General features: G+C 36.3%; 1 protein-coding gene across 1 annotated transcript in view; it reads left to right on the top strand.

The window, feature by feature from the left end:
- Positions 1 to 23,093, top strand: part of COG5 (component of oligomeric golgi complex 5) — a 363,078-nt gene that overhangs the window by 274,741 nt on the left and 65,244 nt on the right. Inside the window, exons 13-14 of the mRNA XM_015134669.3 lie at positions 8,679 to 8,840; positions 11,017 to 11,116. Coding sequence (XP_014990155.2) covers positions 8,679 to 8,840; positions 11,017 to 11,116 — 262 coding nt within the window. The remainder of the gene's footprint in view (positions 1 to 8,678; positions 8,841 to 11,016; positions 11,117 to 23,093) is intronic.

Here is a 23,093-nt window from a genome sequence, read left to right as displayed (position 1 = left end):
AGAGGCAGGCAATAAGACAGGTCCTGGGTCAGGCGTGGTGGTCGCCCAGCACTTTGGGAGACCAAGGTAGGCAGATGGCTTGAGCCCAGGAATTTGAGACCAGCCTGGGCAAAACAGACTCCGTCCACAAAAAATTAAAAAGTTAGCTGGGCTTGGTAGTCTACACCTGTAGTCCCAGCTACTTGGGAGGCTGAGGTGGGATGATCACTTGGGCCTGGGAAGTCAAGGCAGCAGTGAGTGGTGATCATACCACTATACTCCAGTTTAGGTGAGAGAGCAACACCCTTTCTAAAAGAAAGAAATAGAAAAAGAAAAGCAAAGAAAGGAGAGGAGAGGAGGAAAGGAAAAAGGAAAGGAAAAGAAAGGAAGAAAGAAAGAGAAAAACAGCCCCTAATCTCTTCCCAAAGTAAATGACTTCATTTGCAACAGAGCCTAGAGAAGTTTAAACCTAAGGGTATTCTCAAAAAAACCCTGGAAGTGTGGTGAAAGGCAATGGGAGGAGACTTGTAGATCTAGTGAAGATAGCTGAAGGTAAACTAGCTCTGAGGAGAGATCTGGAGAGTAAAACAGCTGGGAGGACCCCTCCTGGAATCAGAACGAATATCAAACATGACCTCAGAAACTGTTCTATCAAAGGAGCTACCGTTAGCTCCTTTGTAGATGCGTTTGTAGAGGAGTTTATGCCTCAAGGCATTGTTGCAAATGTAGAGCAGTCAGTTAGTGGAGTTTAGGTGTGGTCAGAAAAAAATGACAAAGATAATCCTGCCGTTAGTACTGCCATCTCAAGGTGACTATTAGCATACCCAAAGCTGTGTCTAGCTGAGGAACATCAGAGATTTAAGACTGGGGGGGAGAGAGAGACTTCATTAAAATATTCCAGCCAGTAACTAAACAGATAAAAAGCAAACAACAATAACAAGCCCTAGAGCTGGGGGGACCAGTACCCAGGGTTACAACAGTGTATCTAAAATGCCCAGTTTTGGCTGGTTGTGGTGACTCACGCCTTCCTTTACTTCTGTGAATAGCTTTTAACTGGCAGAAATAAGAATTCAGCAACTTGAAGCTAGGTTGATAGAGATTACACAGGTCAAAACACAGAGAGAAAAGAATGAAGAAAATAAACAGAGCCTCAAGGAAATGTGGAATACCATTAAGAATACCAACGTCTATGTTATAGGAATACCACAAGGAGAGGAGAGAGGTAATGGAGAAAAAAAACTTGAAGAAATAATGAATGAAACCTTCCCAATTAATTGAAATACAATAGCCTATCCATCCAGGAAGCTCAAGTAATATTAATGCAAAAAGATCCACAAACAGATACATCATAGTAAAAATGTCAGAAGTCAAGGACAAAACCCTGAAGGCAGCAAGGGAAAAACTGTTCATCAGCTGGGTGCAGTGGTTCATGCCTGTAATCATAGCACTTTAGGAGGCCAAGGCAGGAGGATCACTTGAGGCCAGGAGTTCAAGACTAGCCTGGGCAACATAGTGAGACCCTGTCTTTACCCACTCCCCACACCCCCTTCCCAAATACAACTACACTTCACTTATAAGGGAGTCCCAATAACATTAACAGCTGACTTCTCAGCAGAAACAAAGGATGCCAAAAGGTAGCGGGCTCAGATTGCTCAAAGGAAAAAAAATGAGCCAAGAATCCCGTGTCCAGTAAAGCTGTCCTTTCAAAAATGAAGGCAAAATACTTTCCTTGATTTAAAAAAGAGAATGTGTTGCTAGCATTCCAGCTTACAAGAAATACTAAAGAAAGTTCTTCAGGTTGAAGCAAGTGACCCCAGATAATTTGAATCCCCACAGAGTAAAGGTAACTATGAAATTATAAAAGAAAATATAAACACACATTTTCTTCTCTTAACTGACCTAAAAAGCAGTTATATGAAATAATATGTATAGAATGTGTAAAACAAAAAGTGTCTGAGACAGGTCTCTATTAATTTAGAGGTTTATTTTGCACAGGTTGAGGATGTGCCTGGGAAAAGGAGACTCTAATCACTGAAGGATCTGTGACCTAGATTTTTTCCAAAGAGGGTTTTGAGGACTTCAAGATTTAAAGGGGAAAGAGTGGGCAGGAAGAGAAGGGGAAAAGAAAAAAGTGGGGAGGGTAGGTAGTGAGATAAGTGGTCACGTTCTTATGAGGCTTTGATTAGCACTCACTGAATCCACATGTTACATGTGAAAGGAGAGGGTACAGGAACAGTCAGTTATGCATTTGTCTCATGTTCAGCAAATCTGCATTTGTCTCATAGTGGGCAGTAGAATTATCTCTAATATTGTCATTGTCCCTATATGTGAAGATAAGCTGTTAATTTACAGGATCAGGGTGAAGGAGGCCACCTGGAGAGAGATGTGGCCTTCCATCATACAGCTGTTTGGGAACAAAGGAAAGGAAGTTTTTTTGCATAACTCAATTTCCAAGCTTAACTTTTATCTTTGGCATAGCAAGTTTGGGGTCCCAAGATTTAATTTTCCTTTCATAAAAGCATTGTTGAGACTATAACATTTAGAAATGTAATATGTGCCTAATACATTTGCAAATAACCTCACACAGGAGGTAGGTAGGAACAAAGCTGAAATTTGCTAGGAAATGGTGACAGATAGTAAAGTAATAATTATAACAATTCATTGTTGGGTTTATTAACATTAATGGATGTAATATGTATAACAACACCACAAAGATAAAATATTTAGGAATAACTTTAACAAAAGGAGTGCAAATTTATACTCAGAAAAGTGTAAAATATTGTTCAAAGAAATATCTAAATAAGTAGAAAAACACCTCATATTCATGAATTGCAAGACTTGACCTTGTTAAGATGGTAATGTGCCCCAAACTGATATATGTCAATTCAGTACCGTAACTATCACTATCAGAATCTCAGCTGACTTCTTTGTAGAAAGTAACAAGTGATTCTAAAATTCATATGGAATTTGAAGGGACCCAGAATAGTTAAAACAATATTGAAGAAGAAGAAGAATGTAGGAGGGCTCACAAGAAATTTTAATCCCAATGCTATAGTACTGCCTGGCACAAGGATAAACATAAAATTGAGAGTACAGAAAGAAACCCATAAATCTATGGTGAGCTATCTTCAAAAAGTGTAAAGACCATTCTTTCAATTGAGAAAGAATTATCTTTTACACAAATGGTGCTGGGACAGCTGATAGTGACATACAAAAGAATGAAGTGGTGCCCTTCACACCATATACAAAAATTAACTCAAGATAGATCAAAGATCTAAATATTAGATTAAAAATATAAAACAAGGCTGGGCACCGTGGCTCATGCCTATAATTCCCAGCACTTTGGGAAGCCGAGGTGAGAAAATCAATTGAGCCCAGGAGTTTGAACCCAGCCTGGATATAGGGAGACCCCATCTCAACCAATCAATCTATACAAAAATTTACATATATATATATATATATATATATATATATATATATGTTAGAAAACATATGGGTAAATCTTTATGCATTAGGATTTGGTAAATAATTCTTAGACATGACACCAAAATCACAATCAACAAAAGACAAAATGATATATTGGACTTTCTGAAAATTAAAAACTTTGCTGCTTCAAAGGATTATCATCAGGAATGAGTGAAAGTATTTCTGACTCATATATCTGGCAATTGACTTGTTTCAGAATATATAAAGAACTCTTTCAAATCAACAATAAAAAGACAAATTACCCCATTAAAAAGTGGACAAGGGATCTGAGCAGACATATCTCCAAAAAACATAGATGACCAATAAGCACATGAAAAAGATGGTCAGGAAAATACAAATCAGAACCACAGTGAGCTACTACATCACACCCCCTCGGATGTCTGTAAACAAAAAGACAAATAGTAGCAAGTGTTGGTAAGGATGTTGAGAAATTACTGTCCTCATATGTTGCTGGTGGAAATCTAAAGTGGTGCAGGGCCTTGGAAAAGGGTTTGGCAGTTCTTCAAACCTTTTTTTTTTCCTTGAAACTGGGTCTTACTCTATAGCCCAGGCTAGAGTGCAGTGGTGCAATCACAGCTCACTGCAGCCTCTAACTCTCAGGCTCAAGCAGTCCTCTGCCTTACCCTTTGAGTAGCTGGGATTATAGGTAAGCACCACTAGCTGGGATTACAGGCATGCACCACCATGCCTGGCTAATTATTTTATTTTTTTGTGGCGCCATGGTTTCACTTTGTTGCACAGGCTGGTCTTGAACTCCTGGGCTCAAGGGATCCTCCCGCCTCAACCTCCCATAGTGTTGGGATTACAGGCATGAGCCACCATGTGCGGCCTCTTCAAACTATTAATATAGTTACCATATGACCCAGCAATTTCACTCCAGATGTATACCCAAGGGAAATTAAAACATATGTTCACATAGACATTTGTATGCAAATGTTTATTGCAGCATTATTCCTGATAGCTAAAAGATGGAAACAACCAAATGTCTGTCAACAGACAAATGGGTAAACAACATGTGCTATATTCATACAATGAAATATTACAATTAAAACATATACAATATTACCCATAAAAAGAAATGAAGTACTGTACATCCTGCAATGTGGATGAACCTTGAAAACATTATACTAAGTGAAAGAAGACAGTAAAACACACACATACACAGACACACACAGTATGTTATCCCATTCATATGCAAATCCAGAATAGCAAAATCTATAGAAACATAAAGTAGGTTAGTGATTGATTGGGGCTGGGGATGGAGTGAGGAAGGTGGAGTGTTATTGTTAAAGATACAAGAATTCTTTTTGAGGTGATAAAATGTTCTAAAATTGACTATGGTGATGATTGCACAGATCTCTGAATATACGAAATTCATCAAACTGTATACTTTCAGTGATTGAATTCAAGTGGTGGTATGCTATGTAAATTATATATATGAAAGTTGTCAGATTCAACATGGAGTCACTTGTGTCAAATCCTGACAAAATAGAGCTGGGGGAGGGTCATGAAGGGAGAGCTGTCACACATGATTTGCCTGATAACAAGAACTATCACAAGAAATTTTTCTGAACTGCAGCTTACTACACAAGTCACACAGCGACAGCTAGCCACTTACACAAGAACATTTGCCTGACACACTGTCTCACAAGCCCAATCCAAACTGCAAGGGCCTAACCATAACACTAAAATTACAAGTCCTACCTTGCAATTTACTGACACTCACCAGTCAGAACTCACCAGCTCTTATATAAGATGCTGCCAGTGCCAATAAACTTTTTTTTGAAAACAACTTGTATAACTTCCTCTTTCCCCAGTAAACCCCAGCCTTTCTTTTGTTTTCCAAACATACCAGAGGCCACCCTGTTCTGTGTGTAGGTTCAAGATAGCAATCCTGCTTCTTGTATGTTATTTCCCATTAAAACCTTTTTACTTAGAATACATCTTTATATAATTTTTTTATGCTGACATATCTTTTTTCTTTAAATGACACATAATATTTATACATATGGAGTACAGAGTGATGCCGTGATACATGTAATGTATAGCCATCAGATCTGGGTAAAAAGATAATGGGATAAGAAGAGACAGATTAAATTTTTCTGGGCATTTTTTATTTTAAAAAAAGGAATGAAGCTACCTCTTTCATTGAAATAATAAGAAAGTCACAGAGAATAGATGAAGTTGTAAGAGGGGAAAAAATGAGAGACGTGCCAAGTTGAGAAAGGTCATGGCCAGTGGTTTTGCTCTTAGGGTAAAACCAAGAAAAAAGTCACCTATAAAGATTGAAGAGTTGCAAAAGTAGAATTTTAGGTTATTACTTTGACCTTCAGGTTTCTCGATATTAAAGAGGTTTGTATAAATGTCCAGTAGAAATCATTTTTTTCTCTGCAGTACTTGGCCAGCTTAGCAGCAGATACAGAGAACATCTCAGTAATATTTTCTTAGAACTTTGAAAGGAAGGTGAATTGGAAAAATCAGGGTGCTAATGAGAGCACCTTGAAATGATGGCTATGGAAAAAGGATGATATAGACCTGGTGGACTGATGGAGGCTGGAAGCAGGAAGGGGTCACGTAGCATAAATTACAATAAGGTCAAATAACAAGTTTTTTAGAGTGAAATATACCACCCTTATAGATACACAAAGCTCGACATGACTCAGTCCATCTGTTTTCTCTGATGATATCTTGTACTACCCTACTGTTACTTGATCTGCTCCTCTGGGCAACACACTCAGGTATGGTCTCTCCTCAGGGCCTTTGTACTTGCTGTTCTTTCCTCATAGAAAGCGATTTCCCTGAAAGTCTACACAATTTGCTACCTCTTTTCCTTCAGGGTCCCTCGGTAAGCCTTCCTTTGCCTCATCCTATCTAAAATTGGATGAAAAAGGAAAAAAGACTTAAACATTATTCTCTATCTTTCTTGCTTTTTTTTTCTCTTAGCACTTATCATATTCCATATTTAACTTATTTTAAATTTTTATTTTTGTGTATATCTCTCCTGTTACTATGTAAGCTTTAAGAGGACAGGGAATTTTTTTTTTTTTTTTTTTTTTTTTGACAGAGTCTTGCTGTGTCGCCTAGGCTGGAGTGCAGTGGCATGGTCTTGGCTCACTGCACCCTTTCCTCCTGGGTTCAAGCAATTCTCCTGTCTCCGTCTCCTGAGTAGCTGGGATTACAGGCACGTGCCACCATGCCACCAGGTCCGGCCGGGAATTTTTTTTTAAACCAAGTTCTCTACTATAGTTCTGCACCTAGGAAATACTTGGCAAATACTGTAGTGACTTAATATTTGTGGAAGGGAAAGTAGAGATAGAAGGTGGGGCATGTAGAAAGTTTCCTTTAAGCTTGAAGATCTTAGAAGTGGAGCAGTTCAAAGTGATGACTCAAATTTGGAAGCCCCCTAGTAAAGCCAAAATAAAGGTTATTATAAATGTAGACTTTTAATATAGGACATGTTTTAGAAAAGATGTTTGACATTGTAGTCACCAAAGATCTTTAATGGTAGATTTGGAGAATGGGAAAGTGTTCTTATAATTCAGTGCCAAAATTTCTGCAGAAGTGGTAAGAGGCTTCTGAGGTCAGTAGATGACATGAGTACAAATAGTGACATTTAAATAGATGGCTCAGACTTCAACAGAGGATTGCTTCAGACAGATTTAGATACTAAGTTATTTCATGCTCCCATCGTGGTCTTGGTATCTTCATCTATTAAAGAAATTATTATAATTAACATTTTACCTGCCAATTTCTTCACAACTCTAAAGCGCTCTTAATCTCTATCTTCCCAGCACTTTACAAAGTGCCTGGTGCATAGTATTCTCAGTAAATATGTGTTGAGTGAAATACTTATCGAATGAGAAAATACTAAGAGATAACTATGGAATTATGATGTTGGAGCCAAGAGCATTCTGATCTCTAGGTCTTATCAGTTCACCAGAAGGGTGAGAAAAAGAGAAAGCCAAGTTTCACATACATGAAGAAGCAGGTCAGATGTTTTAAAGGTTAACTTTTTAGATGAAGGGAAATTTGTTCTTTATAAAAGAAAAAAGACAATGCAAAAGCTGGTAGAAGGATTGTAAACAGGGATGATGTGAGAAGACACTGAATTAATTATAGGAATAAGGAAACATGAAAATAGTGGTTATAGACATTTGATAGTAATTGTTGAAAGAAAAGTGTAAGATCAAATAGTTTGACTACTAAATGAAAATCAGCATGATTTCAGGATACAGGAAGATAAAAGATACAGGAAGTGCAAGCAGGAAAGAAATATTTCTCAGGTTAAGTTTGATATTGTGAAGAATATTATAAAACAAAGAACTCTACTTGGGAATATTTACATGATTTTAGGACTTTCACAAATACTTTTTATTTTGTCTCACAAAATAACTCAAAAGTGGAACACAAAAATGGAAAACGTAAAACCTAAGTCTGTACACTTCCCTCTCAGACAGTGAGGTTTATTAGGGAGGCAGCTGTGGATGGAAAGGGCCAAGCTAATGGAGCAGGTCTCTGCAGGCTGGTCTCTCTTCCCTATGCTTTGATAACTCCGTAAGTAGGATTTGCAAGTAAAGGCATATCCCCCATTAGCATTAATAGGATTTTACTGTTACTCCTTTAGTTTAAGGAAACAGATAATACAGTAGGTTTGGTGCATATTATTGTGCATTGATAGTGGGGACTTATGTAGAAATTAAAATGTTAATATAGGCCAGACACAGTTGCTCACATCTGTAATCCCAGCACTTTGGGAGGCTGAAGCAGGTGGATCACTGGAGTCAGGAGTTTGAGACCATCCTGACAAACATGGCAAAACCCCGTCTCTACTAAAAATACATCCATTAGCCGGGCATGGTGGTGGACAGCTGTAATCCCAGCTACTTGGGAGGCTGAGGCAGGAGAATCGCTTGAACCCAGGAGGTGGAGATTGCAGTGAGCCAAGATTGCACCACTGCACTTCAGCCGGGGCAAGAGTGAGACTCCGTCTCAAAACAAACAAACAAACAAACAAAAAAGTTACTATAGTCCTGAATGTTTAATTGTGAAATATATTTGTAAATATGTACATTGTAAAACAAATTATTTTCTTTTTCTTAATATAGAGTTACGTTTTTATGGGAGGTTTTTTAAAAAGATATTTACAGCCTGATACAATAGCATTTAGTTCTGTGCAGTTTTAAGTTAGTTTTTAAAAAATTTTGTTTCCACAGTCCAGAAAAGGCTTTGAAAGACTCACTACAACCCTATGAGGCTGCTTATCTATCAAAATCCTTATCTCGACTCTTCGATCCTATCAACTTGGTTTTTCCCCCTGGTGGTCGTAATCCTCCTTCCTCTGATGAACTTGATGGTATTATTAAAACTATAGCAAGGTACGTATTTTTTATATAGCGGCATGCCATATAAGATGACTGCCATATTTGTTAGTGATATATGATAGCAGTACATTTTTAATTTATTTTCAAATTATTCAAGTAATTAGGCCCACAATTAAGAATTTTACAGTAAATGAGTGCACGCATAGTAAGTACTTGAGATTCCAATTAATAAAATAATTTAAATACCTTAGTCTAAAAATAGTCTATTATAATTATTCTGTATCTTGCCAAGGATGCAAAGTAAACCTAGCTGTTTATACCATAGTAAATTTCTTACATTATACAAGAAATCAAATACAATAAATGATTTTATAAATTGAGAAACTAAAACATACAGGTTAATTTTTTTTATCCTAAACTCCAGAAAGTGCTTCATGGCAGAAATAAGAATATAAGTTTGATTAGCTTGCGTTTGCTATTTTAAGCTTTTTAAGTGAATGTGACAACTTTTAGGACTCTAAAAAGGGAGGATATCGTAGCAGAGGTGCCACCTGAATGCCTGCAGACAATGTAATTATATACTGTTGGCTTTAGACACTTATTTAAAAGTTGTCCAGACTAATTTGCAGTTGAAATTATCTGTTTCTGTCATGACTAACAAGTTGTCATAATAATAGATCTGTACGTTTGAGATGGATATTTTAAGGAATAAAAAATAGTATGAGACCGAGGTCTAAATTCTTTTAAAGATTTGAAGATGGTGATTCTGAGGTATGGAAGAGTAAGACTAAAAAGCCACAGGTGGCCAGGCATGATGGCTCACGCCTGTAATCCCAGCACTTTGGGAGGTGGAGGTGGGTGGATCACCTGAGATCAGGAGTTCGAGACTATCCTGGTGAAACCCCATCTCTAGTAAAAATTCAAAAATTAGCTGAGCCTGGTGGCGCATGCCTGTAACCCCAGCTACTCAGGAGACTGAGGTATCAGAATCGCTTGAATCCGAGAGGCGAAGGCCGCAGTGAGCCGAGATCATGCCACTGCACTCCAGTCTGGCTGACAAGAGTGAGTCTCAAAAAATAAAAATAAAAAGCCACATGTATAATAATATACATAAGCATATCTTTTGCTGCAGATGTACCTACAAATTATCTAGATTGCCCAGCATCTTGGTCTTAAATCTCTCCACAATTGCCTTGATTTTCCAAAGTTCTGACTAGGTCCTAGTAACTTGATCTCTTTGACCTGTTTATGTAAATATTTAAGAGGAATCTCTCCCATTCCTCTATGCAACTGGACAATGCTATAATCAAATATAATCTACAGCTGGAAGAATCTTGCTTATGGTAGTGTTTAATAAAATTTAAAAGTGAACATTAACAAAATTATGTCTCAATACTATATGAAAGTGCATTTTTGTTATACATAGTATGCACTAGTATTGCTTCAAACTCTTTCAACTTCTTTAGAAAGAGAATCTGGTAAGATTTACTCTACTACTTCAGGGACAATAATTACTTTTCTTGCTTTCCATCTGTATATGGGTTTCTATATGATTTTTAATTTCTAGTATTCTTTCCATGGTCTTTATAAAATACCTTTTTTTTTTTTTTTTTTTTTTTTTTTGGCAGTCAGATCAAATGCCCCAGTTAATCCAATGTTAAAGTTGAAAAGAAGCATGACAAAAAAATACTTTAAGAATCCGAATTTTAAAAATTTGTAATTATAGACCTGCTATGCTTTTATATTATTTAAAAAGCTACTCTATTCAACCTAGCATGAATTGGCATAATTTCTAGAGAAACTGAGTATATATCATGTGTAATTTATATTTTTAGCCTGTGTCCGTTCCAGGTCATCATTTCCATTCAAGAGCTGTCATTTCCTTGCAGATGTCTGTGATATGCAATGCCTCTAATTGCACTTTGTCAGTCTTACCAAGAGTGCGACTCTAAAAATCTGTACACGATTTACCCCTTTAATGACAGACTGAACCCACATATGACATGCTTTTATTAATGAGAAACTGGTCATTAAGGAAGCTGTCTCCAGGCACATTTTCCTAATGCTGAATTTAGGTGGTAAAATGAAACAATGCAACCAGTTCTTGGAAGCAGTGAAATCTATAAAAAGAATAACCATATTGCTTATTGGGTTTGAGTTTTTATCTTGCTCTTTACTTTGTTGATGAACGATGGTGCTAATATTTAAAAACTGTTTTTATTTTCTCCAGTGAACTAAATGTTGCTGCTGTTGATACAAACCTCACATTAGCTGTGTCAAAAAATGTGGCAAAGACCATCCAGTTATACAGTGTAAAGTCAGAGCAGCTTGTAAGTGATATCCTTTATCTGTAAACTTTAATGATTTTGTTTAAAATTATTAACTATATAATACTTGACTAATCATAAATATTGAATTGACTATTCATTTACTTCCATTTTTACTGTAGTGAAAGTTTATAACTTCCCGATGAATTTAAACTAGAAAAAAAATTTCTGTTAACAAAAAAATGGCCCTCCTACACATTGTCAGTACACTTTCAGAAGACAGGCAAGTTTTATAAGGTTTCTTTTTTTAACGCATGTGCCAATTAATGGGCTAATTATGTATTTTTAAATATTTAAATATTTTAAATAATTTACATCAATTATAATTATATATGATCAATCAAATTTTCCCTTTTGTGTGACCACTAATTCCATATATCATTCATGCATGGTCACCTAGTGTGAAATTGACTTGAACTGTTAGAAAACTGTTGTAGGAAGTAAAGTACGTAAAATTTTAGTAGAAAAATGTTTATTTACTTTTTAAAGATTCCAACCTCAGAGCCTGGGAGTTTAACCCTAAAATTATTCTATTTGAAATAGCTATAGGCATGCATTTAAAATAATAAGTACATAACTGAATCATAATCTTAATTCTATACATTAATGTTTTAAAGTTAAGCATACATATTTCACCAGTATGTATGTATGCTAATTGAAATTCAAACAAAATAAGACTTCAATTTTTTTTATTGTTATTGATAGACTAATTTTAGACAGTGTATCAAAATCTGATTGTCTCCACTATCTTTAGAGTGTTAGCCAACTACATTTTCAGTTTATCCTCTCTAACTGTTCCCAATTGAAATATCATAATAAACAAAATAATCTACTTTTACCTATATCCAAGTTGTTTCAGTTTGTTCTGTGATAATTTTTAGGGTAAGTTGATGACATACTGAAGGACTTACATAAAATGATCCTTGGAGGTAACAGTCATGTTACGAGGCTTCCTACTTTTAGTTCCCATGGATGGCCAGATTTTGTTTGCAAATATGGTACAACTATTTTCCATTCAGTTGATCTTGTAGTCTTGACAAAATCATCTTACAAGCATCTTTTTAAGAACTTTATTGAAAACTAACCATACAGAGATATGGAGGCTCTTGGTAGGAAATTACTATGAATTTAGATTAGTAATTTTTCTCTCAATCTGTGTTTAAAGATGCTTTATTATAATGTTCATTGCTTCAAAAGCATGGTTATTGCTATAAATAAAATTCAGTATTATATCTACTGGAGTTTAGTGTAATTACTGACAATGCCAAGACCTGAAGTTAACACCATAAGAAAGACCCAGCATATATATAGAAAGTACCTTGCATTGAGAGTACGGAGGGACAGTGGTAATGGTAATATGTACTTCAGTTAACATAGTAATGGCTTAGATGAAATAAAAATATATCTACAAATGTTTGACTGAGTTGATACTGTTGATCAAATTGTTGGTGGCTGTAAATTACTTAAGCCTACCTAACGTACCTGCAGTGTTGAAGGCTAACAGAAAATCATTGACATTTTTTGGTTTTTAATTGGATTATTTCTTTTTTTATTAAAGATACTTTTATTTTTCAACTTTCATTTTAGTGTATAAGGGAAACTTAAGCATTAAATAAGATTATAAAAAGCATATGCCCTATTTTTTAAAATACATTATTGACTAATGTCTTAAGTAACAACTTGCTGTGATTGTTCATTTCTTGGCATTTAATAACACTCTTCTACTCCTCTATGTTTTAAAATTATACCTGTTCTTTAATCTTTACAAATATTCCTATTCTTTTAGAATAATTTGACTGAAAACATTTAGAGGAAAATAGCCAAATAGTCTTTAGTGGAAGAAAGACTTGAAACAGATTTTTGAATTGGATAACTACTCTGCCTATAAATGGAAATGTTGACTTGAGATTTGGTACAAAAACTAAATCAATGAGTGGGAGATTCTTTTCAAAGATGAAAAATTTAAGCTTCCAATCTACAAGATTAAGAAGTGACAGAATCTGTTGTTTCCTGACTTTCTAATGATCGCCATTCTGACTGGCATGAGATTGTGGTTTTGATTTGCATTTCTCTAATGACCAGTGATGATGAGCTTTTTTTCATATGTTCGTTGGCTGCATATATGTCTTCTTTTGACAAGTGTCTCTTCAGATCCTTCACCGACTTTTTGATGGGGTTGTTTGTTTGTTTGTTTTGTAAATTTGAGTTCTTTGTAGATTCTGGCTATTAGCCCTTTGTCAGATGGATAGATTGCAAAAATTTTGTCCCATTCTGTTACCTGTTCACTCTGAATAGTTTCTTTTGCTGTGCAGAAGCTCTTTAGTTTAATTAGATCCGATTTGTCAATTTTCGCGTTTGTTGCCATTGCTTTTGGTGTTTTAGTCATGAAGTCTTTGCCCATGTCTATGTCCTGAATGGTATTGCCTAGGTTTTCTAGAGTTTTTATGGTTTTAGGTCTTATGTTTAAGTCTTTAATCCATCTTGAGTTAATTTTTGTATTGGGGTAAGGAAGGGGTCTAGTTTCACATTTATTAAATAGGGAATCCTTTCCCCATTGCTTGTTTTTGTCAGGTTTGTGTAAGATCAGATGGTTGTAGATGTGTGACGTTATTTCTGCAGCCATTAAAAAGGATGAGTTCATGTCCTTTGCAGGGACATGGATGAAGCTGGAAACCGTCATTCTCAGCAAACTAACACAGGAACAGAAAACCAAACACTGCATATTCTCACCCATAAGTGGGAGTTGACCAATGAGAACACATGGACACAGAGAGGGGAACATCACACACCAGGGCCTGTCAGTGGGTGGGAGGCTAGAGGAGGGATAGCATTAGGAGAAATACCTAATGTAGATGACAGGTTGATGGGTGCAGCAAACCACCATGGCACGTGTATACATGTGTAACAAACCTGCACGTTCTGCACATGTATCTCAGAACTTAAAGTATAATTTTAAAAAAAAGGAAAGAAAACAAAAGAAAAGAAGGAAGAGAGGGAGGAAGGGAGGGAATGAGGGAGGGAGGGAAATCAGATAATTAATGGAATGTTCAAGCAGTGAGATAAAGGAAAGCTAGAATTTTAAGCATGCTTTCAGAAAGAGTGACTTGAAAATACAGCCTGAAATGTACATTGAGCAGCTTTTCAGAATCTGAAATTTATTTCCCTAAAGATTAGTTATAGAAGTTTCTTGGCTACTGAAACATGTTAGTATACTTAATTATAGCTTTAATTTGTATCAGGAGAAAGACTTATAAAAGGTTTTTTCAAGCTGATTTTTAATATTCTGGGATATAGTAGATTACAACATTAAATTATATGTAGAGTGCATTATATACTTAATACATCTGAAATTATTTTTATGATTACCTATTTTTTTCCCTAAGGCTTTTCTCTTACTAATCACCAAAGGTATGTGTTATACAAACCTATATCTCTGTAAGGAGAAGTCCTTCGGTCCTTCTGAATCCAAAGCGGTACCAGAGAATTTATTTTTAAAGTGAGGTTGGGCCACAAAAATAACTACCGTCATTAACCTTTATAGTGAATCAGGGAATTGTGCCAAGCCATTTATATATATTATTTCATTTATTTCACAACAGTCCCATTAGATGGAAGTATTACTGTCCACCATTACAAAATGTAGAAATTGAAGCTGAGAACAGTTAATAGCATGAGTAATATCGACTACTAAAATTAGAATGCCTGGAAGCAGGTGTTGGCACTAGCATTCAAATCCAGACCAGACTGTAAAACAAGCTTGTTCAACTCGCCTTATTTTTTACTGTTGTTGTTCTCTTGTGTTTTGTTAGGCTTTTAGCAGCCTGAAGCCATGATTTTTAGTTTCTGTCTCTAGTGCTAAGCGGAAAAATATGAGTAAGGGACTTTACTGGCCCAACCAGAAACAGAAACTAAGAACCCATGACTGTATTCTCTCCCATGTTCACCTCTGCACCAACCTTTAATGTTTTCTTATTTCTGATCTGTAGCTTATATATAAACATAACATCTTTTTTATTTAAGAAAAGTTACATTGTGTTATACATATTGTTTTGTGAATTGTTCATTCATTTTACAGTATATCAAGATGTTAATATATGCGTAATATATTTTATTTATGTATAGAATAGTTTATTTTACTTCCGTGCTCTTAATGTATAGTTAGATGATTTCATAGTTGAATTTTGAAATAGTAGGGATTTAGCATTGAGGCTTCACATCTGAGTTCTAAGCAATAGGATTTAGTTCCTCCAATATGTATTTAACTTAGTATGGGTCATGTGAATATCAGCTTTCTAGATGCTCTTTTGTAAAAGTGAGATCAAAGTTTTTTAGATTTTCATTTAAAAATTCTTATTTGTCTTGACAGCAATTGTGAGTTTATAATTAACTAAGTAGAATTTTGTGTTTCAAATCCACATACCCTATAGGTGTAATATTACAATATTTTATGACTGAACTGAACAAATTATTTAATGGTGATATATTGGGGATTTGTTTGTATAGTCTGAAATGTGACCTTTAGAAGAAAAGGTCCCTAGACCTTACAGTGGAAAGTTTGGGGGTTTTTGTTTGTTTTTGAGATGGTCTCACTCTGTCACCCAGGCTGAAGTACAGTGGCATGATCATGGCTCATTGCAACCTCCACCTCTCAGGCTCAAAGTATCCTCCTGCTTCAGCCTCTGGGCACGCCAGCATGCCTAGCTAATTTTCTTAATTTTTGTAGAGATGGGGGTCTCGCCACATTGCTCAGGCTGGTCTCGAACTCCTGGGTTCAAATGATCCATAGCCTTGGCCTTCTGAAGTACTGGGGTTACAGGTGTGAGCCAATGTACCTAGCCACAATGGCAAGTTTTAATTGGTATTTTCCTTATCCTCTGTGTGTTAAAAGGAAACTAAAATATTAGTATATATTTTATTGGCACCTTTAAAATTTATATAGGCTTGTAAAGTTTTTTGATATCAATTTTGGAGGCAAATATATTAATAAGTATTCCTTTTAAAAACTGAAGGGTATTTTCCGACACTAACCATTATTTGATGGTTCCAGGGAATGGCATCTAGAATCTTAGTGTAAATGGCAAATGTTATGAACTGTGAGAAAGGAGATTGGCATTTAATTAGGTTGCAGACCATTTGAAACAATAATAGGAATGACATTTAAGGGGAGGTCTCAACTTCAATGCAGATCAGTAGCTGTGTATGAGGTCATTAGTTCTAGACACTAAGGTTTTATTTTAAGACTTTGTAAATATGCACTTTATTCTTCATATAATTTCATAAGTTGGAGACTTGACATTCCTATGATGGAAAAAAGCATACATGTGTGATATTTAAATGATATAGAGACATGAGCTCAAATATGAGTTCAATTTTTTTTTTTTGCTTGTTTGTTTGTTTTTAGTTTTAAAAGTATTGGCCAGGTCTGGTGGCTCATGCCTATAATCCCAGCACTTTGGGAGACTGAGGTGGGCGGATCACCTGAGGTCAGAAGTTCAAGACCAGCCTGACCAAAATGGTGAAACCTCATCTCTACTAAAAATACAAAAATTAGCCAGGTGTGAGTGCGCGCCAGGAGAATCACATGAACCCAGGAGGCGGAGGTTGCAGTGAGCTTAGCTTGCACCACTGCAGTCAAGCCTGGGCAACAGACTGAGACTGCATCTCAAAATAAATAAATAAATACAAGTATTATTTAATGGAGATTTTAATGTCATCTACATGGGCTGTCACCCCGTATATTATTACATGGTAATAGCTTATGTTGTTAATACAAAAAAAAAAACACACAAAGGAAATATGAAATCACTTGGAAGAGTTTTTATATTATGTGCAAACAGGTGAAACAAATCAGTTTTGTCTTTTTGACCAAATGCACTTTCACTGTAATACAAACACAGCACACCAATCCCTTTAGGTTACCTGGGTAGCCTCTTGATCCTTTTTTTTTTTTTTTTTTTAAGAGAAGGATCTCACTGTGTTGGCCAGCTTGGTCTTGAACTCTTGGCCTCAAGCAACCTCCCACCTCAGCCTCCCAAAGTGAGCCACCACGCCTGGCCCTCTTGATCCTTTAGATAGCCTTCCACTCTTTGTTACCTCTCTTCTTATGTTGGACTGTTTTGGGATTACTTCATCCTTTCTTCAAGATAGCTTTCTGGCCTGATACACTGGCTATACCTATAATCCTAGCACTTTGAGAGTTCGAGACAGAAGGATTGCTTGAGCCCAGTAGTCCAAGACTAGCTGGGGCAACATAGTGAGACCCTGTGTCTACAAAAGCAGAAGAAAAAAAGATAGCTTTCTGACTTGCTTCTCAGACCTGTAAGAGCTTCATTTTCCGGGGGCTGTGGCAAATCAATACTAGACGAACTGTCAGGACTAAGAGTCAGTAGATCATATTGAAGACAGAGAGCAATGACAAATAATATTTTCAAGAGAAAGTAAAAAATTTGAAATTGTTAGTTAAAGCAAGTCAAAGTCTGTGTTAGTTATCTGTTGTCATAAGAATGCTATGTAACTGACAGCCGCTGTTGACATGGGTGACACGCAGTAAGCATTTTTGCTCATGCTTCTCAGGTCATATGGGGACTAGCTAGGTGGCTTTACTGAGGTTGGCTGGGTTTACTCACAAGACTGGCTGGCTGCTGTTCTAGGCTGGCCTTAACCATATTAAAACTCTGCTCTGTTATATGTATCTCTAATCCTGCAGCAGGCTATCCTGGGCCTGATCTCATGATGAAGACAGGGCGCAGGAGAGAAAATATTCCCATAAGTCTCACTCACCAAAACAACCCCTCCACAGTACAAAATTAAGTAGCAAAGAATGTACATACAAAGTAGGTGAAGAATTGGGACGAATTATGCCATCTATCACAAAGCCAAATTGAGAGCATGTAACAATGAAAAAAGAGAGCTCATGAACCTTTTTAATTTTAATTTTTAATATTTAGAGACAGGGTATCGCTACATTGCCCGACTGTTATGCAGGGAGTATTCGCAGGTGCAACCAGTGTTCTCTAAAGCCCCAAACTCCTCGGCTCAAGCAATCCTTCTGCCTCAGCCTCTCAAGTAGCTGGGACCACAGGCAACTCCACCACACCTGGCTGAGCTTTTATTTTTATTCCCAAAGATGTACGCTCCCTACTTGAATCCTAATGGTGTGTTTTTGCTAAATTTTTATGTCATTTGATACCACCTTCACTGCCAAAGAAGAGAGAAATTCATTGCTATGGTAATTTACTTAATGATTTCAGTTAATGTTAATATTACTATAAAAATCATAAGCCTTTTTTCTATATGACTTTTAAATTATATATGTTGACCTCTTATCACATTTTCTAATTGTCCTAAACCTCTTTTCATTGCCACAGGCATATAATATTCAAACATTTTTCCTTTTCTTTTTTTTTTTATCTTTCTCATTTAAAATTTTTTTTCTTCATTCCAGAATATGAAGTTTTTTAGTATCTGAGTAAATGGAATCCTCCATACCCACCCTAGAAAATATTAGTATTAGAAGTTTGAAAAGAAATTGGGTAATTGAATCTTGCACCATAATTTTTTACTGCCATGTTATCACTTCAATACCATCAAGAAGATTTTTGAAATATGTTGTTTAGTTTTTCCAGATGTTCTCATTGAGAGAATTGGTCAATTACATAGTCAATTTTTTACTGGGATTGGAAGTCCTAACACTATAGAGCTTTTATATCTGTTGAAGCATATTAGTGATCAAGTAGAGCTTTTAATCCTACCCTTTTCCAAGGTATGAACTATAATTTAATGCCTTCGTGTATGCTTAAAAATTACGCTATTTGAAAGTATATTTCTGGGAGATAAAATTGTCAACATTTAGTCAAAGTTAGGCTGTGGTTTACTTAGAGCACCCTCCTTCCTAGCATACACCCACATACAAATGCATATCACATTAAAGTTATAGCTGTACTCATAATAAGATTTAAAGAAAACCTGCGTTTACTGCCCAGGGCCGCTATAGGCATCAACCTAGTGCGACAGACAGCAAGATTGCCTTGCAAATGGAACTAAGGCCAAAACATGCTTAGGAACTACATCTGCAGTATCCCAGTGTGACACCAGCTACCAGCATTAGATACAGTTCTGAATTGGAGACCTGCAGTAATTATATGGAGGGAGGCATGATTAATGGGGCAACTATAACTACCCCTCCCCCAACACATGTATTAGGCACAAACCCAGAATGAGGAAGACTTCCTTTTAAAAATTAGGATGCAAACTAAAACTCTTCATTTGAATATAAGCAAGCTTGTTTGAATCTTAGAAGCTATGGATTGTCTTTGATTATCCTTTGCTATATCAGACATGTAGCACACTTTTGAGCAGCTTTTATTCAACTCACTAGTATTAGGTTGTGCCCGTTTAGAGTATTTTCTGAGACATATCTAAAAGCAAAAATGGTGACATGGAAAGATTCTCTCTGTAATGGGAATTAAGAAAAATCCTCTGTCTCTATCTCTTAGAAAATCTTTTTAGCATATTCAGTATCGTAGGGCAGGAATTGATAATCTAGCAATGGCAATGGGTTTAGGGGATTTGTGGATCCTAGGAAATTATAAAACTTACAAAACTTAGTTCCATTTGTAAGTTTTATGAAAACAGAAGTATTTTTCAAAATATTTTTGAAATTGTGAACCCCATATATCTGAGACAGGTCTCAGTTAATTTAGAAAGTTTATTTTGCCAAGGTTGAGGACTTGCAGAGACACAGCCTCCGGAGGTCCTGACGACATGTGCCCAAGGTGGTCAGAACACAGTTTGATTTTGTACATTTTAGGGAGTCATGAGACATCAATCAACATATGTAAGATGAACATTGGTTCTGTCCGGAAAGGCGGGACAATTCAAAGTAGGGAGGGAGCTTCCAGGTCGTAGGTAGATAAGAAATAAATGGTTGCATTCTTTTGAGTTTCTGAATAGCCTCTCCAAAGGAGGCAATCAGATATACATTTATCTCAGTGAGCAGAGGGGTGACTTCCCTTTAGCTTAGTGATTTTGGGGGCCCCAAGATTTATTTTCCTTTCACAGAATTTTCCTGGGAAAATGCTCTAACAGATTTTAAAGAGGCCTGTGATTCTTCCTCCTCAAGTAACTGAAAGTTATCTGGAAAATCCCCCAGGTATTTGAAAGTTAAACAGCAAACATTTAAATGATCTATAGGCCAAAGAGGGATATTTTAAAAAAATATTTCGAGCTAAATAAAAATGCAAATAGAACAAATGTATTAGCATTTGTAGGATGCAGCTAACTCAGCAAAGTTCAAATCATTAAATACTTTTATTGGGGAGGAAAAAAGATCTCAATCAAGGATCTAATCTTCTACGTTAACAAACTAAAAAGAGAGAGAGGAAAAAAAGAGCAAATTAAACCATAACACATAAGAAGGAAATAATAAAGATGAGAGCAGAAAACAATCAAGTTAAAAAAACAATAGAGAACATGATTAAAGCCAAAAGCATATTCTAGAATTATGATTTTAGTAAAATCATTGTATACAAGGTATCACTGAAAACCACCTATTTCTATCTACCAGCTACAAACAGAAAATAGAATTCACTGTATAAAAGGCTATTTACAATGGCAGCAGAAAATATCAAATTCCAGAATTTGATATTTTCAAATTCTAGGAATAATTTGACAAAATATGGGCAAGACTTTACACTGAAAACTATAAGTTGTATTGAGAGAAATTGAAGAAGAATTTTTTAAATGATGGTGTATGTGCTATTCATGTATTAGATGACTCAGTATTATATGGAGGTTGATTCTTCTGAAATTGATCTATAGATTTGATGTAATTCCAATAAAAATTCTAACTTTAAAAAAAGTTGATCAGTTGATTGTTAAATTTTTACAGAAATACAGAAATGTCAAGAATAACCAAGACACTTGTTTTAAGAGATGGAGTCTTGCTCTGTTGCCCAGGCTAGATGCAATGTCATGATCCTTGCTCACTGTAGCTTAAGGGATCCTCTGCCTCAGCCTCCCCAGTAGTTGAGATTTCAGGCATGAGTTACCACACTTGGCAATCAAGACACTTTTTTAAGAAGAGGAACAATGCAGAGTGATTTGCTCTACTAGATAAGAAGACTCATAAAGTTATAGTAAAGGCCAGGTGTGGTGTCTCACGCCTGTAAATCCCAGCACTTTGGGAGGCTGAGGAGGGAGAATTACTTGAGATCAGGAGTTTGAGACCATCCTGGGCAATTGAGTGAGATCTCATCTCTACCAAAAGAAAAAAAAAAGTTCTAGTTAAGATAATGAAGTATAAAGTATTATCACAGGTATAGAAAAATGGAACATTGAGAGAGAAACAATCCCACATATAGACAGTCACAGTATATTAAAATTCACACTAAACAATTAATTTTACCAAACAGCCACTTTTCTCCAGTTTAAACATCAACTGCCTAAAATAACATTACCAAAACTAAATGTAGTATATATTTTGGAAGTTTGGAGAAAATGAAGGAGTAAAGAGGTGTGTGTGTGTGTGTGTGTATGTGTGTGTGTGTGTAACATCTTTCTTTTCTTGGGTCTAGATTTTTTATGTTCACTTTTGGTAATTCAAAACAAAGGTGAGGCTGGGCGACATGGCTCACACCTGTAATCCCAGCACTGTGAGAGGCCAAGGCAGGTGGATCGCTTGAGCCATGGAGTTCAAGACGAACTTGGGCGACATGCGAAACCCCATCTCTACTGAAAATACCAAAATTAGCGGGATGTGGTGGCACATATCTGATGTCCCAGATACTTGGAAAGCTGAGGCAGGAGGATCACTCGAGCCCAGAAGGCGGAGGCTGTAGTGAACCAAGATCATGGCCACTGCACTCCAGTAAGAGTAATAGAGGGAGGTCCCGTCTCAAAAAAAAAAAAAAAAAAGCATATGTGAGTACTATCTTTGCTAAGAACCCAAGAGAGAAAACTTTTTGAAAAAGTTTATGCCTTTCAGTTCTGTTTCAATTTTTACCATATGTAAGATTTTACAAGAAGGAATAATTTGATTAGTATTCAGAGGGACTGATCACAATGAATGGAACTGAAGAGGCAAGTCCAAGTGCCTAAAAAGGCAGTAGCAGCCTGGCAATTATTGAAGCAATGTGTGTTCTGGACTTTGGTTATACCACCATAAAATGATACCTTCAACCCCAGATCCTCTTGCTTATAAGCCTGGACTCTTGAATACTGACAGACTTAAAACTGATTAAATGCTCTTGCTTTTCCAGAATTCCTTGTGACCCAGTCTGACATCCTTGAAACTGTGTAACCTTAACCCTAGATCCTGCCAGCTCTAGCAGGCTATAGTAAGGGCTTTGTCCTTCACTCAGAATGAGAGGGAAGCTATTTAATGGTTGAATGCAGAAGGAGGAAATCTAATGCAAAAAGGAAGGGTTAGAATGCAAGAAGTAATAATAAGCACAAAACATTGATAAACATGTAGGTAAATCTAATCTTTAATTGCATAAAATTAGAATAGTGACTAATATGGAACATAGAAGTAAGATGGAACTAAAATACAAGTCCACATTAAGGTATAAAATGAGGAAAGAGTGATGGATATTAAAGCATTTTAAAATGCATGTCATTGTTCAGGATTAAGTTGAATATAATTTTTTTTTTTTTTTTTTTGACATGGAGTCTTGCTGTCACCCAGGCTGGAATACAGTGGCATGATCTTGGCTCACTGCAAGCTCCGCCTCCTGGGTTCACGCCATTCTTCTGTCTCAGCCTCCCGAGTAGCTGGGACTACAGGCACCCGCCATCACGCCCAGATAATTTTTTGTATTTTTAGTAGAGACGGGGTATCACCAAGTTAACCAGGATGGTCTCGTTCTTGTGACCTCGTGATCCCCCCGCCTCGGCCTCCCAAAGTGCTGGGATTACAGGCATGAGCCACCGCGCCTGGCTTAAATTGAATATAATATTAACAATTATGACTACTGAAAGA

This window comes from Macaca mulatta, chromosome 3, assembly GCF_049350105.2.
Source record: "Macaca mulatta isolate MMU2019108-1 chromosome 3, T2T-MMU8v2.0, whole genome shotgun sequence".
In the NCBI taxonomy this organism is placed as follows: Eukaryota; Metazoa; Chordata; class Mammalia; order Primates; family Cercopithecidae; genus Macaca; species Macaca mulatta.
Note: the sequence above shows the minus strand (reverse complement) of the source record. Positions and strands in the feature narration are given on the sequence as shown.